At 42.2% G+C, this 19,446-nt stretch overlaps 1 protein-coding gene across 2 annotated transcripts in view; it reads left to right on the top strand.

Annotated features, from left to right (window-relative positions):
- LOC122549503 (fibrocystin-L-like) overlaps positions 1-19,446 on the top strand; it is a 243,183-nt gene that overhangs the window by 133,162 nt on the left and 90,575 nt on the right. For both annotated transcript variants that reach the window (XM_087986185.1, XM_087986184.1), the window contains exons 45-49: positions 3,387-3,466; positions 4,590-4,719; positions 6,472-6,601; positions 11,419-11,660; positions 15,694-15,830. In XM_087986185.1, coding sequence (XP_087842311.1) covers positions 3,387-3,466; positions 4,590-4,719; positions 6,472-6,601; positions 11,419-11,660; positions 15,694-15,830 — 719 coding nt within the window. The remainder of the gene's footprint in view (positions 1-3,386; positions 3,467-4,589; positions 4,720-6,471; positions 6,602-11,418; positions 11,661-15,693; positions 15,831-19,446) is intronic.

Genomic DNA, 19,446 nt, shown 5'->3' with positions numbered 1-19,446 from the left:
AACATGTGGTGATGAAACAAAGCACTAGTCCTGTGCTTACCTGTAGATTTGTATCTCAGACTGACTGTAGTGATATGTGGTGGACAGACCAGAAGCTAGTCATAGATGCAAAGAGACCTACAGTACCAATAAATGCTCTTCAGTCTACTGCGTCCACGCTGGTCACAAACAACCACCTATTCCTACTTTTCAGCACTTGATCCATAGCCTTATGGGATAGAAATCCCTACGGGGAGGAAGCAGGCCATTCAGTCCATCGAGTCCACATTGACCCTCCAAAGAACATCCCACCCAGACCCACTGCATTTCCCAAAGATTAACCCACTGAATCAGCACATCTCTACTCATTATGGGCAATTTAACATGGCCAATCCAGCATCACCTGCACTTCTTTGGACTGTGGAAGGAAACAAAAACACCCAGAGGATATCCATACAGACACAGGGAGAATGTGCAAACTCCACACAGACAGTCACCTGAGGATGGATTCGAACCTGGGTCCCTGGTGCTGTGAGACAGCAGTGCTAACTACTGAGCCACCATGCCACCCTTCTATGCCTTGGCATCACAAGTGCACATCTAAATATTTTTAAGTATTCTGAAGGTTTCTATTGTCACCATTCTTACAGTCAATACGTGCTGGATTCCTACCACCCTCTGGGTGAAAAGCTTTTTCTTCTCATCCCTTCTAAACCTCCTGCCCCTTTCCTTAAATCTGTGCCTTACTCATTATTCCTCCTTCAAAGGAAAATGTTTCTTCCTAGCTACTCTGTCTCTAACTTCATAATTTTATACATCTCAATCATGTTCCCTCTCAAGAAACTGCAGATGCTGGAATGCCACATCTTCCACCTGGGCAGTCTATAGAGCTGAGGACTAACAGTGAGTTCTCCAATTTCAAATAACCTCCCTTCATATCCCCCCATTCCCTTGCCAGACCCTCCTCCTCCCTTCCATTCCACTTAGTGACCCTTCCTTCCAGCCACCAATCAGATTCATTCCTCCCATTGATCAACCAAGCTGTACCCTGTACCTGTGTTCACCCATCACTACCTCACCTGTCCGATCCACTCCCTACCCAAAGCCCCCAGCGGTTCCCCATCCCCATCCCCACCTTGTCTGCAGCTCCCCTCACCTCCTCTCCTAGCCCTGAAGAAGGGTTATACTCAAAATGTTGACTTCTCCACCTCCTGATGCTGTTGGATTGCTGTGTTCTTCCAGCCTCCTGCTTGTATACTAAGGAAAACAACCTCAGTCTATCTAATCTCTCTTCATAACTGAAACTCTCCAGCCCAGGAAACATCCTGGTAAATCTCTTCTGCATCCTCTCCAGTGTTATCACAGCTGTCCTCTCATATGGATTTCAGAACAGCACATAATTCTCCAGCTGTGGCCTAGCTAGTGTTTTTTACAGTTCCAGTATAATCTTCTTGCTTTGAACTCTATGACCTGTTCAAAGTTTGGGAGAAGATTTGTAGCTCGGGTGCTCATTGTTGTGGTTCTGTTCGCCGAGCTGGGAATTTGTGTTCAGACGTTTTGTCCCCTGTCTAGGTGACATCCTCAGTGCTTGGGAGCCTCCGGTGAAGCGCTTCTGTGTTGTTTCCTCCGGCATTTATAGTGGTTTGTCTCTACCGCTTCCGGTTGTCCATTCCAGCTGTCCGCTGCAGTGGCCGATATATTGGGTCCAGGTCGATGTGTTTGTTGATAGAATCTGTGGATGAGTGCCATGCATCTAGGAATTCCCTGGCTGTTCTCTGTTTGGCTTGTCCTATAATAGTAGTGTTGTCCCATTCAAACTCATGTTGCTTGTCATCTGTGTGTGTGGCTACTAAGGATAGCTGGTCGTGTTGTTTCGTGACTAGTTGGTGTTCATGAATACGGATCGTTAGCTGTCTTCTTGTTTGTCCTATGTAGTGTTTTGTGCAGTCCTCGCATGGGATTTTGTACACTACGTTGGTTTTGCTCATGCTGGGTATCGGGTCCTTTGTCCTGGTGAGTTGTTGTCTGAGAGTGGCTGTTGGTTTGTGTGCTCCACATCATGCCTCCTATTGCTCAGCCAATTCTGGATCCAGTTAAATATTGCTTCCATGTATGCGCCTGGTCACTTTTTTGAAAAGATTCAATCAAGTGGTCAGACATGACATTCCCTTAACAAAACCACGCTAACTGTTTTAAATTAATCCCTGCCTCTCCGAGTGCAGATTAATTCTGTCCCTCAGAATTGTTTCCAATAGTTTCCCCATTACCCAGATTAGAACTAACTGGCCTGTAATTTCTTGGTTTATCCCTTGCTCCCTTGAATAATGGTAGAAATGTTGGCTGTCCTCTAGTCCTTTGGCAACTGTTTGTGGTCAGAGAGCAATTGAAAACTTTTGCAAATGCCCTGCTATTTCCTCCCTTGCCTCACTCAACAACCTGGGATACCTAGTGTTTCCCATGAGTAGCACAAATGAAAACACAGAGCTAGAAATTGCATTGACTTTACAGCACAGAAAAAGGCTATTCAGCTCAGCTACTCTGTTCAGGGTTTTATGCTCCACACAAACCTCCTCCCACTCTCTCTTCATCTCATATCCTTCCAATCATTTCAATCTAATGTGTTTATCTAGCTATCCCTGAAAGTTATCAACACTATTTACCCCCCCCCCCCCCATGCCCTGTGATCATCAGTTTCTTATTCTCAGCATTCTTTGGGTAAATTTCTCATGAATTCCCATTTGGATTTATGGAGTGACTATCTTTTTTTAAATGGGTCTTAATTCTGGTCTCACCAACATAAGGAAAATTATCTTGATGCCTACCCATGATGATCTTAGAGACCTTCATCTAGTCAAATCTGAAGAAAATGACTCCAGCCTATGCATCCTTAACTGAATGGTATAAATTCTTCATTTTGGAATCATTACATTACAGAAATAGTCTGTTTGGCCCTTGTCAAAGAACTAATCCATTTGTACCATGCCCATACTTTTTCCTAATAGCTCTGAAAATGGCAAAATGTTATGGAACAAAACATAACATAACAGGGAATGACATTCCGCAACCTTTAGGAACATCAGAACTAGCAAGAGCAGGAGTGAGTAATTCAACCTCTTCAGCAAGCTACTGCATAGCGATCCCCCGTTTCATCATTTATTTCTCTTATCCTCTATTCTGTCCCAATCTTCCCTATTTTTATTCCAACCCCGAACCCAATATTTTGCAACAGTATAAAATCAATTTCATTTTTACTTTTCTTTCACTTCCAAAGAAGAGTCATATTGGACACAAATCCTTAACTTGGTTTTTCCCTCTCTACAGAGACTGCCAGACTTGCTGAATTTCTCCAGCATTTCCTGTAAGCACAGTCAACATTAAACAACAAACAACATTCCTTCTGTCCACAGGTGGAACCCTTGTGTTCGATGAAGCCGACATTGAGCTTCAAACAGAGAACATTCTCATCACAGATGGAGGAGTGTTCCAGGTAACAACACATAGAAGATTGTTTCTGGGTGCAAAATTGGATAAGCTTACCATACACCATTTAAAAGAAATGTGAACAAGAATTTGGAAAAGAGAAACAACAAGATTGAAGAAAGGGGGTGGAGAACCAGATGATGGCCTTCTTTTGAGCTTTAGATTCTACGATACTTCATTGGTGAAAGAAACATATGCAGCATGAGAGTGATGTTGGCCTTCTGCCTCACTCAATGGTGGTTTGTGCCATGGGGGTTAAGCACATGCTCAGGAGTCCCATTCTGGAAATAGTAGTCTCTGCCACATTAGGTACAGAGGAAGACAGTGGAATGAGAAGATACATCATCCTCTGGCCTCTGTTTTGTCTGGACTCTCTTCTTGGTCAGCTGACACTTCAGTTTCAGCTCACCTCTTCCAAGTAGTCCTCATTGGCCATGGCCATCAGCTGATGTTTCCCTGTTATCAGTGACCCCTGACTTTGCACCTGTACAAAAAGTTGCAAAAGGCTCAATAGGTTTCAACCCGACCCATCTATGTGTCCTATTGGCTTTCTGGCCCAGTGTAAAGCCTCACAACACAGGATTACTAGACAAATGAGATATTAACAAAGTGATACAAGATGCCCACCTGGTAATGAGGGTCATTTGTGGGTACAATGCTGAATCTCACAGTAACAGTTTCATTAACGAAGTGACTGAGGCTTTTGATTTTTTTTTATTTTGCTGCATGTTTCTGGCCAGATACAAAGGGATGTTAAGGATCTGAATCTCAGATGCATCATTTCCAGGATCAGATCCACATTCACAGACCCCACTTGACTACAAATCAAAGGCAGCAACTACTGATTCTATGTCTATTCCAATTACAGGCTAAACGTTCTGAGACTCAGAGCCATGAATGCCCCACACAGGCCTTCCTGTGAGGATTATTCCCAACAATAACCCTCACCTTCACTCCCCCCACCAAAAGCTGGGAATGATCATTTGCAATTCCAGCACAGAGGAAAAAGAAACAAATCCCATTTTCTGGGTGTTTCATAACAGGATGGATGCTGAGGGTTGAAATTTGCTTTTATAGAAAAGAATATTGAAAGTTCTTGCTGATTAAACTAGCTTTCAACCATTTCCCAGATTGGAACAGAATCCGCCCCATTCAGGCACAAGGCAATAATCACACTGCATGGTCACCTCCGGGCAAAGGAATTGCCCCTGTATGGAGCCAAGACACTGGCTGTTCGAGAGGGAACCCTGGACCTTCATGGTAAGTCTTTGAGTGCAAATTGAAGTTCCCAGAATAAACATCAAAAGACAAAAACGTGCATTTATGTAGCATTTTTAAGAACATAAATACAAGCATAACTAGACCATTTGGCCCTTCAAACTTGCCCCACCATTCAATAAAGTCATGGGTAATCTTCCCCAGGCTTCAACTTCTCTCTCATGCCAGCTCCTCATTGCTCTCAGCTCCCCAATTACAGTATTTCAAAAATCTATCCAGCTCGTCTTGAAATACTTCCGGTGGTCTGGCCTCCACAGCTCCCTGGGGTACAGAATTCTAGGCATTCACTATCCTCTGGGAGAAGAAGTTCCTTCACATCCAGTTTTAAATAAGTGTGCTGTTATTCCTTCATTGGCTGAGGTTACCATGAACTAATCCCCTTCTCAAGCTCTTCCCTTTCCTGAGGTGTGGTGACCCTCAGATTAAACAACTACCAAATATCCGTCTCTAATGCAAGAAGCCCTATGGTTCTCAAGGTCTATGGTGATTTCAATTTACTTTGTTCTGTAATTATGCCCCCTGTAATTAGTTTGAGATTCCCCCACTAATGGAAACATCTTCTCAATATCTAACTTGTCAAGCTCCCTCAGAGCCTTTTCAATAAGATCACCCCTCATTCTTTTAACTGTTCTTCATCCCAGGCATCAGCTCAGTGAATCTCTTTTGAACTGCCACAATGCCAAAGTGCAGCCTCACCAATATCCTGTACAGTTTTAACCAGACTTCCCTGTTCTTAAGCCCCAATCCCCTTTCCAAAAAGTTAAAATTCCATTTGATTGTCCAGCAAGATCTGTTTTGTTTAGATTTCCAGCACCAACAGTTCTTTGTTTTATTTTGTTTTACCACACTGATACTGCCTTTTTATTGACAAAGCTACCTCACCTCATTTTCATTTTTGCCAGTTTTTGCAGCATGTCGAATAAATTTGAATCTGGGTTTATGGTCTCAGTCACCATGCAATCCCATCTCTGTGACAGGTATAAAGTCATATTCATTTACTTCTATTTGTGCTGTCAACTCATTCATCATGAACTAATTCCGTCCCTACCCCCACGTTACCCCATTAATTAGCTGAAGACCCAATCTATAACCCATTGGTAGGAGAGTCTAGGACCTGAGGACACAGCGTTAGAGTAAAGGCAAGACCTGTTAGAACGGAGACAAGGAGAAACGTCTTCAGCCAGAGAGTGGTGAATCCATGGAAGTCACTGTCACAGAACGCTGTGGAGGCCAGGTCATTGAGTATATTTAAGACAGAAATAGATAGATTCTTGATTGTCAAAGTGATCAACGGTAATGGGGAAAATGTGAGAAACTTATGAGCCATGATTGAATGGCAGAGCAGAGTTGATGGGCTGAATAAGCTAATTCCTGCTCCTATGTCTTCGGTCTTAAGCAAATACAGCATGGTCAATTGTGTTTTTTCTTATGTTAATCCGATTACATCTGCTAAAAAAAAATGATCCAATCAAAATCACATTGCTTTTATGGAATCCTACTGTGTGTAAATTGGTTGCCACATTCCTTGCATTACAAAAGCAGCTGGAAGTACTTCATTGGCTATAAGGCATTTGGAACATCCTGAGCTTGTAAAGGTGCTACAGAAATGCAAGCCAATTTTTTTGTCCATGTTGTAAGCTTACAATTGAAGAATTAAAAGGAATGGAGCTTTGTTGCATATGCAGCAAATTTTAATTCTATTTTGACAAGGAGCTGTTTTTCTCTCCTGCTTAGGCCTTCCTGTTCCTGTAGTTTGGACTCATTTAGCTCAGACTGCCAAAGCAGGGTCCTCCAATCTCATTTTACAAAAAGCTGTGACGTGGAAACCAGGGGATAAGATCGTCATTGCATCAACCGGTGACAGGTATTTCTGGAACACTTGTGTTTAGGTAGCATGAGTTCAATTTTGTCTTTCATAGTTCAGAGGGTAGTACTCTTGTTTCTGAATCTGAAGTTTGTACATCAAGTCCCCAATCAAGAGACTTAGACATAAAATCTAAGTTGGCATTTTAGAGATGTATATAGGGTGCGCTGTATCATCGGAAGTGCTGATTTTCTCATGCGCTCTTAACTCAAGGTCCCCTCTGCTTTTTCAAGTGGATATAAAAGATGCTATGGTCCTACTGTAAAGAAATATAAGGGAGCTCTCCCTGGAACTTAGGCAAACATGTATCTCTCAACTAGCATTTCATACAAATAATTCTAAAGGCCATGTCCTTTTTTTTTTCTTTCATTGTTTTGGGAACTAAAATGGGAAAAGAACTGTTTTAAACCAAAGACTATGCAAGGAGTGACTGTACTTGTAAAAATAAGGCACTTGAACTCATTGTGAATTGTGTTTGCACTGTTGCTTTGTTCAAGCACTTGTTAGGGGTTGGGACAGTGGCTTGGGGATGATCTCTAAAATGCCACAGTCCTACTGGAGTGTGCAAAGCAAGCTATACCCAGAAATCGATTGCTGATTTTCTTTTACAATCAGTAGAAGTTATGGAGGCCAGGAGACATCAGCATGACAAAAAAATCTGACTGCTCCTAAGGGAGATGAATGGAAAGTGTGTGAAACTGCAGATTGCTCTCTCGCTTTCTCGCTTGCTCTCTCTCTCTCTGTTTGTCTGCAGGAAAATAACCAAAACCTGCAAGATAGCTAGCTAATCTCTCAGACCATGTATAGAATGTTGCCTCTAACCAGTGACTGAAAGACTGTACCATTAGTATGCCAACCACCCTGTATCTTCAACAAAGAACTGAAAGAATCTGGAAACAAGGAAGTTGGAGAACAGAAGGTCTTGGGAAAAAATCACAGGGAACACCTTATCAAATCCTATGGACTGGTGCTATTGAACTGTATTTCCCTATATATACTTATACGTTGACCATTTATGGTTTTATTTGCTGTCGTTGGAATTGATTTCTTCATAATAACTAATGGTTTATTGTTAAATACAGAAATTTGTCAGTATTTTCAGCTAACCTGAGTTCATCAGGTGGGAAAATTGTGAAATTTGAGTAAATTGGCAAATGTTTAACTTTTGTGACAACCTGGGAGTAGACAGGTTTGAAAACGCAGTTTCCCGAGTGGGTCATGAAATAATCCAGTTATTTATTTCATTAAGGTTTGTGTGAGCTTCCTGAGGTAAAATTGGCTACCATATTTCCTATATTGCAACACTGACTACACTTCCAAGATACTTCATTGAAAAGCATTTTGGCATAAGAAGACCAGAATAGGATTAGCCCATTCAGACACTTGAGCCTGTTCTGCCATTCAGTGAGGTCCTGGCTGATCTGTGGTCTAACCCCATATACCTGCCTTTGGCCTAAATCCCTCAATATCTTTGCTTAACAAAAAAAAATCTTTCTCCGATTTAAAATTGCCAACTGATTAGCATATATTGTGACATTGTACTCCCTCTGAGGCCAATATATCCTTCCTTAGGTGTGGAAGAATCTGCTCACCGTATTCAAAATGGGATCCAGGTGTATTTTGTATAACTGCAGCATAACCTCTCACTCCATATTCCTGCCTTTGGCCCAGAATCCTCAATACTTTTGCATAACAAGCAAATTACCATTCTCAGATTTAAAATTACCAACTGATCAACATATACCACCATTGGTGGAAGAGAGTTCCAAATACCTACTACCCTTTGTGTATAGAAGTGCTTCCTCCCATCTCTCCTGAAATATCTGACCCAAATTCTCAGACTAATAGCCCTATTTCTAGAACACCCAACTAGTGCAAATAGTTTACCTTTATCCTGTTTTTGCCTGTTAATATCTTGATGACTTGGATCAGATCAGACATTAATCTTCTAAATTCTAGAGGAAAAAGACCTAATTTGAATAAGCTCTCCCCGTAACTTAAGCCCTGAAGTTCAGATAGCATCCTTGTAAACCTATGATGTACTCCTTCCAAGACCAATGTAGCCTTCCTAAAGCATGGTGCCCAGATCTACTCAAAGTACTCAAAATGAAATCAACTAGTGTTTTGTAAAATTGCAGCATAACTTCTGCATCCTTATACTCCAGTCCTCTGGATATAAAGACCAACATTCCATCAGCCATCTTAATTGTTTACCTGTCAAATTACATTTTAAAGATTTATGCACCTGAACCCCCAAGTCTCTTTGGACATACTTTTTTTGACTTCGTACCATCTAGAAAGTACCCTGATCTATTCTTTTTCAGTCCAAAATGGATAACCTTTCACCTGCTTGCATTGAACTCTCAGTTTTGCCTGTGCAATTATTCAAGCAATATCCCTTTATAATTTAATGCTATCTTCTACACTGCCAATAATGCCACCCAACATCTTATCATCAGAAAATTTGGACACATCATTTTCTATGCCATTATCCAAGTTGTGAATAAATAATGTGAAAACTTGAGGCCCTAACGCACATCCTTATGGAATGCCACTGGTCTCATCTGCCAAATTGAGTACTTATGCATTATCTCTATTTATTACTAAATCCAATATCGCTTGTCCTCTTGTTGCAACAAGGGCATATTGATGAAGGAAATTATTCTGGACACACTCTCGAAATAGTGAGCTTTGAGAAGATTTGTAGCTCAGGTTGAGGTAGGTTTGCTCACTGAGCTGGAAGGTTCATTTTTCAGATGTTTCATCTCTATACCAGGTAATATCTTCAGTGAGCTTCCGAATGAAGCACTGGTGGTGTAGCCCTCCACCTATTTATATGTTTGAGTTTCTTTGGGTTGGTGATGATGATTTCCTATGATGTCATTTCCTTTTCTTTTTCTCAGGGGGTGGTAAATAGGATCCAAATTAATGTATGTGTTGATAGAGGTTGGAATGCCATGCTTCTAGGAATTCTCGTGCATGTCTCTGTTTGGCTTGTCCTAAGATGGATGTGTTGTCCCAGTCAAAGTGATGTTCTTCCTCATTTGTATGCAAAGATACTAGTGAGAGTCAGTCATGTCATTTTCTGGCTAATTGATGTTCATGTATCCTGGTGGCTAGTTTTCTGCCTGTTTGTCCAATGTAGTGTTTGTTACAGTTCTTGCAAGGTATTTTGTAGATGACATTAGTTTTGCTTGTTGTTTGTATAGGGTCTTTCAAGTTCATCAGCTGCTGTTTAGTGTGTTGGTGGGTTTGTGGGCTACCATGATGCCAAGGGGTCTGAGTAGTCTGGCAGTCATTTCCAAGATGTCTTTGATGTAGGGGAGAGTGGCTAGGATTTCTGGACGTGTTTTGTCTGCTTGTTTGGGTTTGTTGCTCAGAAATCGGCAGACTATGTTCATTGTGTACCCGTTCTTTTTGAATACACTGAATAGGTGATTTTCCTCTGCTCTGCATAGTTCCTCTGTGCTGCAGTGTGTGGTGGCTCATTGAAATAATGTTCTAATGCAGCTTCATTTATGGATGTTGGAATGATTACTTCTGAAAACGAACTTTCCAGCTCAGCGAGCAAATCTACATCCACACTCTCAAAATTCACTACCGTTCTGATAGATTGGAAAAGGCAAGCAAGCACCGATGTTAAAGTTCTTCCATTAATACTATTCTGGCTTTGCTACCCTAATTTCTACATTTATACAATCTATCACTTCAGAGCTGCTGCCTGAGAGTCTGAATACAAAACTTTTTACAGTTATAGATCCTTTGCTGTTGGTCAGTGCTACCTATACGATCTCCACGGAATGCTTTCTGCTCGTTATATCCTTCCTCACCACTGGAGTAATTTTGTTTCTAATCAGTAATGCTGATTTGCCATTTTTCCTATTCATTCTGTCAACCTTGAAACCTGGTACATTTAGTTCCTGTGGGACCTGAAGTTGTGAAAGGCAGTATAAAAATGAAAGTTTGCAGACTTTCAACACAATCTGAAAACACAGCAATTGTGTTGAATTCAAATTTGTTACACAAGGTTAAATTATCATATAATCCTAGAAGGTGGCCATATGGCCTTTGAACCAATATCAGATTTTTCTAAGGGCAATCCAGTTAACCCTCTCTGACTCCATATCCCAGTTGTGGGCGGCACGGTGGCACAGTGGTTAGCACTGCTGCCTCGCAGCGCCAGAGACCCGGGTTCAATTCCCGCCTCAGGCAACTGACTGTGTGGAGTTTGCACGTTCTCCCCGTGTCTGCGTGGGTTTCCTCCGGGTGCTCCGGTTTCCTCCCACAATCCAAAGATGTGCAGGTCAGGTGAATTGGCCTTGCTAAATTGCCCGTAGTGTTAGGTAAGGGGCAAATGTAGGGGTATGGGTGGGTTGCGCTTCGGCGGGTCGGTGTGGACTTGTTGGGCCGAAGGGCCTGTTTCCACACTGTAATGTAATCTAATCTAATCTAATTTTTCCTTTCATGTGTTTTTATTCAATGACCTTCTGAAAGTTACTATTGAGGTTTTCAGGTAGCACATTTCACATCAGAATACCTCGTGTACAGAGAAAGTTTCCTCATGTTACCTCCATGTTATTTTCCAGTCATCTTAAATCTGTCCAGAATAATTGAAAACATTTTTGCTATGTTTAATCTATCTAAACTCTTCCTTACATTACATTATTTATATCATCATTTATATCATCATCTTTTATACTGGTACAGTGAAAATATAATATATTTCATTCCCTTACAATATGGGTGTATAATTCTGTTCCTGGTCTTTAACTCTTGGGCTTTTCTTCAGTCTTTAAAATATTTCTTTAACTTTGCAGCCACAGCCAGAGAGAAAATGAGGTTAGGATTATAGAGGCTGTCTCAGATGATGGGCGGATCCTGTACCTAACTGAGCCACTCATGTATCAGCACCTGGGGGTATCAATCCCCCTGCCTGACGGCGTTGTGTTTGAAGCCAGAGCAGAAGTGGGTTTACTGACCCGTAATATTGTTGTTCGAGGCTCAAATCAAGTTGAGTGGAATGATCGAATCGAAGCATGTCCTGAGGGGTTTAACACAGGTAAGGTTAACCGTTCATTAGCCATTGGTTATCCAAATTCATAAAGCTGTTTTAATGTACATTGACAGGAGGGACTATAAATTGGGTCATACAAAACTTCTTAAGCCAAATGTGGTGAAGAGGAGTGGCTTGGCCATTGGAAATGTCTGCATCTTCTGTTTCACCACCTCATATCATGTCTTTCACCCTGTTGTCATCCTGTCCATCGCCACTATCTACTCATCCTATCTCCCCAGTCCCCATCCTACTCTGGTGTATATCTGGTGGGAGTGTGACTGTATCAGAAGGTGACCAAAACTGAACACAATATTCCAAGTGCGGCCTCACTAATGTCCTGTATAACTATAACATAACTTCCCAATTTCTATACTCAGTGCCCTGATTGATGAAGGCCAGTGTGCCAAATGCTGCCTTCATAGCCCTGTCTACCTGTGACTCCACTTTCAGAGAACCGTGAATCTGAACTCCTAGATCCTTTTGTTCCACAACACTTCTTAAGGCCCTACCATTCACCATGAAACCTCTCCCTTGATTTGACTTTCCAAAATACAAGTGCTCACACTTATCTATATTAAACTCCATTTGCCATTTCTCGGCCCTCTTCCCCAGCTGCAGCAGCAATTTCTGATAAAATTCCATGATATCGTCTATTTTAGTGTCATCAGCAAACTTACTAATCATGCCTTGTACATTCTCAACCAAATCATTTTATGGATAACAAACAGTAATGATCCCAGCACAGACCCCTGAGACACTCCACTAGTCACAAGCCTCCTGTCCGACAAGCATCCTTCCACTATTACCCTCTGCTTACTCCCATCAAGCCAATTTTGTGTCCGATTTGCTAGCTCATTCTGAATATTATGCGATTTAATCTTCCAGGGCAGCCTATCATGTGGAACCTTATCAAAGGCTTTCTGAAATCCATGTAGACAATGTCTATCACCCTACCCTCGTCAACCTTGATGATCCCTTCATCAAAGAACTCAAACAAATTTGTGAGGCATGATCTCCCACTCACAAAGCCATGCTGACTACTCCTAATCAAACACTGTCTTTCCAAATACATGTATATTTTACCCCTCAGAATCTTTTCAAGTAACTTACCCACTACAGATGTTAAGCTTACTGGTCGATAGTTCCCAGGCTTTTCTTTGCAGCCCTTCTTGAATAATGGCACAACATTCACTACCCTCCAGTCTTGACCCATGGCTAACAATGATGCAAAAATATCAGCCAGGGCGCCCGCAATTACTTCTCAAGCCTCTTGCAGTGTTCTTGGATATATCTGGTCAGGACCAGGAGATTTATCCACCTTCATACATTCTAGCAATACAACACGTCCACTGCTGTGACATGGACTGTCCCCAAGATATCAGCATTAACCTCACCAAGTTCCCAAGTCTTCATGTCTTTCTCCATTGTAAACACAGTGGAAAAACATTCATTAAGAACCTCATCCATTTCCTGCAGCTCTACACATACATGTTCACTGTGGTCCTTGAGTGGTCTATACTCTCTTTATTTATTCTTTTTCCTTTAATATACTTAAAGTGCCTCTTTGGATTCACCCTAATCTTCTCAGCCAAGGCTATCTTGTGCCCTTTTTTCACTCTCTTGATTTCTTTCTTCAGTAAACTCTTGTATTCTCTGTGTACCTCCAGAGATTCCCTTGATCCCAGCGACCTGTACCCTAAGCCATGCCTCCTCCGTTTTTCTGGTCAAAGCCTCAATCTCTCTATTCCTGCCCACCTTGCCCTTCACCCTCAGAGGAACATATAGACCTTGAACTCTAGCTATCTCACTTTGAAAGGCCTCCCACTTGCCAGAGGTCCCTTTGCCTGCAAACAAAGTACTCCAATCAACCCCTGCAAGCTCCTGTCTAATTCATTCAAAATTTGCCTTGCCCCAGTTTAGAACTTAAACCTGTGCACTAGTTTTCTCCCTCTCCATAACTATTTTAAAATAACTGGAACTATAGTCACTGGTCCCAAAGTGCTCCACCACTGTCACCTCTGGCACCTGCCCTGCCCTATTTCCCAGAAGTAGGTCATGTTTGCCCCTTTCTGAGTAGGACACTCTTTATACTGATTGAGGAAACTTTCCTGAACGCACTTAACAAATTCCACCCTAAGTCCCAGTTTATGTTAGGAAAATTAAAATCCCCTACTACGACAATCCTATTACACCTGCAAGTCTCCCCAATCTCTCTGCATATTTGTTTCTCTAATTTCCGTTGACTATTTGGGGGCCTATAGTACAACCCCATTAGGTCAGCATCCTCTTCTTATTTCTCAATTTCATCCACAAACCCTAACTGGAAGATTCTTCAGTTATTTCAGCTCTGACTACTACTACTACTGTGATACTCACCTTAATCAAAAATTCAACTCCCCCTCCTCTCCTTCCACCACCTCTGTCCTACCTAAAGCATCTGTAACCTCACTTAGCCATGTTTCTGTAATGGCAATAATATTCCAGTTTCACATATCTATCCACACCCTGAGTTCATCGGCCTTACCTGTCTGGTCTCTCGCATTGAAAGAAATGCAATTTAATCCAAAAGGCATTCCTTGCTTTCTGTCATGTTCCAGTCTGACCTGTCTCTTCAGCTACTATTTCTGATCACTGTATCTCCTTCAAGTCTCGCATTTAGAGTCACAGAGATATACTGGATGGAGACAGAGTCTTCGGTCCATCTCATCCATGCCGACCAGATATCCGAAATTAATTTAGTCCCATTTGCCAACATTTGGCCAACATCCCTTTAAATTCTTCCTATTCAGGTACCCATCCAGATGCTTTTTAAATGTTGTAATTGTATCAGCCTCCACCATTTCCTCTGGCAGCTTATTCCATACACATACCACCCTCTGCATGAAAACGTTGCCCCTTAGGTCCCTTTTAAATCTTTTCTTTCTCACCTTAAACCTATGTCTTCTAGTTTTGGACTGCCCCATCTCAGACAGAAAGATTTTGGCTATTTACCCTATCCATGATTTTATAATCTGCTTGCTGTCTGATAGATGAAACAGCAAAGAGCTGGTGTACCGATTTATAGAATTCCTGAGACAGTTGATGCTGCCTCCCTGCTGTGAGGATCTCAACCCCCTGCCAATCTAGTTTAAACCCTCCCTTGCTGCTCTAGCAAACCTGGCTGCCAAGATATTGCCCCCCCACCCCACTCATTCACTTGGAGCCTGCCCTCTTGAACAGGTCACCTTTGCCCAGAAAATATGCCAATGATCTAAATATCAAATTCGTGCCCCCGTACCAATTCTTTAGCCATGCATTCATCTGCCATATCCTCCAGTTCTTACCCTGATTAGCACGTGGCACTGGAAGTAATCTGTAGATTTTCACCAAGTAGGTCCTGTTTTTAATATTTTTTCTAGCTGTGTATCATAGTTCGCCCATTATTCCTCATTTAAAAGGACATCTTTCAATGCACTGAGTTCACAAAAAGAGTCAAATTGGACTCTAAACATTAATTTGTTTCTTTCTCCATAGATGATACCAGACCTGCTGAGTTTCTCCAGCACTTTCTGCATAACTGAAATAAAAACAGAATCAGCTGCATTTTGCTTTTATGTGAAAGCATTCCAGTTGCTATGATGCTTGGAGACAGGGCCCTTTGCTGAATGTCTCTGAGGATCACAGGGAGAACTCGTATGACCAGCTTTGGGCCAACTCATAGCACTGACATTGCAGACTGTGCTGCTGCCACATGCAACTACCTGACATGGAACTACATCACACTTTCTTTACAATGACTGGATCAAAACCTGGAGATCTCTCCCTTAACAACATTGTGTACTTTCCTTCAATTCATTCAAGGCAGCTGTCCACCACCTTATCAGTGGCAATTAGGAATGGGTAACCAATACTGACCTGTTTAAGAGTTACCTTATCCAAGGGTTAATTTTGTCTGAAAACAGTGTTCGAATGACACTAACTGCACTTAGCATGTAAGTATGAAAAGTATTCCAATTAGAGATCTTAATTTTTCAGCTGCAATTTCCTTTGCCTCTAGGTGAATTTGCCACACAGACTTGTTTCCAGGGACGTTTTGGTGAAGAAATTGGGAGTGACCAGTTTGGGGGCTGCATCATGTTCCACAATCCACAACCCAGCAAGGATCTTGTAGTGGGGAGAATTGAATATGTTGAGGTAACTATTTCTTCCCCATCCTTTGGCTTAGCTACCTGCAATTGTGGGGCTGCTTTTGCATGCAGAAAGTGTGAGTGACATAGGAAGAGTGAGAGAGGTCAGTGCAGACAGAAAAATGGCAAAACAAGAGTTACGAAAGTGATCTTGGAGAATAATTCTTGGGAATTTGGAAGAAAGAGAATCAATGAAGATCGTTGAAACACTTGCTACTCTCATGTAAATGGTGAAAATGTTCCTTAGTCACATTGACAAAATTGCCAACACTTCTTATTCACAAAACATGTTTTATATTGTACATTAATTGGAAAACAATTTCATCTATACCTCATGAATTCATCCTTGGAGAGTGAAAGTTGCAGGTTGTCAGTGTTTGGGCATCTCAGAGACGGTTCATGATTGGCAAGATTCTAAGTTAGGTGCCTGTGATGAGGTGTGACAGGCTTTTCTACATAATACATTTTGCTTTTCATTTGTGGACAGAACAAGTTGAAAATGAATTCAATAGTTCTTTGTTAAATATAGTGTGCAGGAATGGAGAAGAAACTGGGATTATTACTGGCTGTTTTGTTCATTAATGCAGTTATTTATTAATCCCACTTTGTAAACAAAATCTGTTCACTGTTGTCATATTTCAAGCTAAAAGAACAACATGCAATCACAAATATATTTTTAACAAAGATTTAATGAATCTTTAATGGGGCTTTCTTCTTAGTGGTTCTAAAGCTATTACATGTGGTGTCATGACATTTCACCTAAGGGCTAGGAAACCCCTGTGTAATACAGAGTCTTTCTTTTAGTTTTTGTTTAATTACAATACAGTATCTGATGCTCACACTCACAATCAGCTATCATTCATGATATCCCTCCATTAACAATCAAAATTATGTACATGATCTTTCTGCTTGAAATTTGTAGATTAGACTCCTTGCCTTACAAAAATACAGCAATAAACTTTGGAAACAAATTTAACAAATCATATTTCTCCAACTGACTGAATTAATGTCTTAACTTCTGAGTATCAAGTGAGTTCAGTGCATCACAGTCCAATATCGGCCATGAGCGGTCTTGTTGACCATCGTAGTTACTTTTTATCCCTCAGTCTGTTTCCCACAATTCTGAGCCCAACTTCCATGCTGGAGGCCTCAGAATGTGAAGCATACCTTTAATCCAGCTGGGTCCTTGGAGTGTAGGACTTCTGGGGGAAGCCAAACTGCACCTCTTCTTTATTGCATTGACCACACTGAAGAGCTGTGGGACATTTAAACAGATTTTGCAAAAAAATAAATTAGGAGCAGCAGTAAGCCATTCGTACCATCGAGATGGCTTCATAATGTGTCTTTCCTGTTCTATCAGGCAATATCTTGAAAGTCTCCATCACCAAAGAACCAGCAATGTGCAGCGACGAGGCTCATCACTGAGCTTTCTGCATCACCAAAGCCCCATCCAGGAACAACCACAGCTGTCAGCATAGGCTTCAAACTTCTCCATTCACACTGACAGTCCTGCCATCATGTATCCAATCAGATGACCCCCAGTCCTCAAAGTGTAGACATATCAGCTCCAGGAAATATAATGACATAATCTTCAATATCTCTGTTTATCTCAGTTATGTTCCTTATGGATGTCACAGTCAAGAACAACCTTCACAGTCATACATTTAAATTTAAAACACTTTGACAAGGCATTAATGAAGCCTTCTTATTACTGAAACAAAAACAGAAATTACTGGAAAAGCTAAGCAGATCTGGCAACATCATTAGTGAGAAATCAGAATTAATAGTTTGGGTCAAGTGATCTTTCTTCAGAACTGATAGTAGCTAGGAGCCAGCTTTTGTACGGAAGCTGGGGTGGAAGGAAAGGGAAGAGTAAAAGGTAGATGGAGATAGAGCCCAAAGAGAGAGAAAAACACTTGGATAAACAAGGGGGTAGTTAAAGTCAATCTGGAGGACTGAATCACTGCTAATGGGGATTATTAGTGACTGACAGTGGTTAGTGTGTGGTGGCAACCAATATGACGATAAAGCCTGGTGTGTGGGAGGGGGGAAAGCATGGGGATTGGGGCTCAAGCCCTAAGATTGTTGAAATTGATATAAAATCCAGAAGACAGCAGGGTTCCCAAGCAGAAAATGAGATACTGATCTTCCAACATGTGCTGAGCTTCTCCAGATCACTCCAGTAAGCCTGAAATGGAGATGTGGGCCAGAGAACTTGGTGGTATGTTGAAGTGGCAAGTGACTGGAAGCACGATCATTTTTGTGGGCAGAACATAGGTGTGTAGGTGTTTGATGATATTCACCCGACCTGTGCTTCATTTCCCCGATGTAGAGGAGACCACATTGTGAGCAGCGAATACTGTAGATTCAATTGACTGAAGTGCAGGTAAAGTGCTGCTTCGCCTGGAAGGTATGTTCCTGATGAAGAGCTTGTGCTCAAACTCCAGCGCATCTCCTCCACATCCCGCACCTCTGCCCTTGAACCCCATCCCTCCAATTGCAAAAAGGGCAGAACGTCCCTTGTCCACACCTTCCACTCTACCAACAACCAGATACAATGCATCATCCTCTGCAATTTTCACCACTTACAAACAGACCTCACCACCAGAGGTATATTTCCCTCCCCACCCCTATCTGCATTCTGCAGAGACCATTCCCTCTGCAACTCCCTTGTTAGGTCAACGCCACCCGCAACCCCGCCACCAACACTGCCTCCACTCCCAGCACCTTCCCTTGCCATTGCAAAAAGTGTAAAACCTGCACCCACACCTCCCCTCTCACCTCCATCTAAGGCCCCAAAGGATCTTTCCACATCCAACAGAGATTTTCTTGCACTTCCACACATGTTATCTACTGTGTCTGTTGCTCTTGATGTGGTCTCCTCTATATTGGGGATACAGGACGCCAACTGGCAGAATATTTCTGGGACATAGACTCTAAACAACCTCACCGCCCCATGGCCAAACACTTCAACACCCCCTCCCACTCTGCCAAGGACATGCATGTCCTGGGCCTCTTCCACTGCCAAATTCTAGCCACCTGACACCTGGAGGAAGAACGCCTTATCTTCCACCTTGGGATCCTCCAAACACACGGAATCAATGTCGATTTCACTAGTTTCCTCATCTCCCCTCCCCCCACCTTATCCCAGATCACACTCTCCAACTCGGCACCACCCACTTGAATTGTCCTACCTGTCCATCTTCCTTCCCAACTATCTGCTCCACCCTCCACTCTGATCTATCACCTTCATCTACCTACGCATTCCAGCTACCTTCCCTCTAGCCCCACCCTCTCCCATTTATCTCTCAGCTCCCTTGGCACCCCCCCCCCCACCCCCACGCCTCCAATTCCTGACAAAGATCTTATGCTCGAAACTTTGGCACTCCTGTTCCTTGGATGCAGCCTTTTCCAGCACCACACTTTTTGACTCTGATCTCCAGAACCTACAGTCCTCACTTTCTCCATATTTGGTGCCTTGGATGGTGAGGAGACAGGAAGTAAACGGCAAATATTACACCTTCTGCGATTGCAAGGGAAGGTGCTGTGAGACCATAGGAATGTGTTGAAAGTGGAAGACGAGTGGACAATGGTGTCCTAGAGGGCACAGTCCTTGCAGAAGA

Source organism: Chiloscyllium plagiosum, unplaced genomic scaffold (genome assembly GCF_037043375.1).
Source record: "Chiloscyllium plagiosum isolate Xiang-an unplaced genomic scaffold, Cpla_swu_hap1 HiC_scaffold_4, whole genome shotgun sequence".
NCBI classification, from domain to species: domain Eukaryota; kingdom Metazoa; phylum Chordata; class Chondrichthyes; order Orectolobiformes; family Hemiscylliidae; genus Chiloscyllium; species Chiloscyllium plagiosum.
The sequence above is the reverse complement of the archived record's forward strand: the minus strand, read 5'-3'. Positions and strand labels throughout refer to the sequence as shown.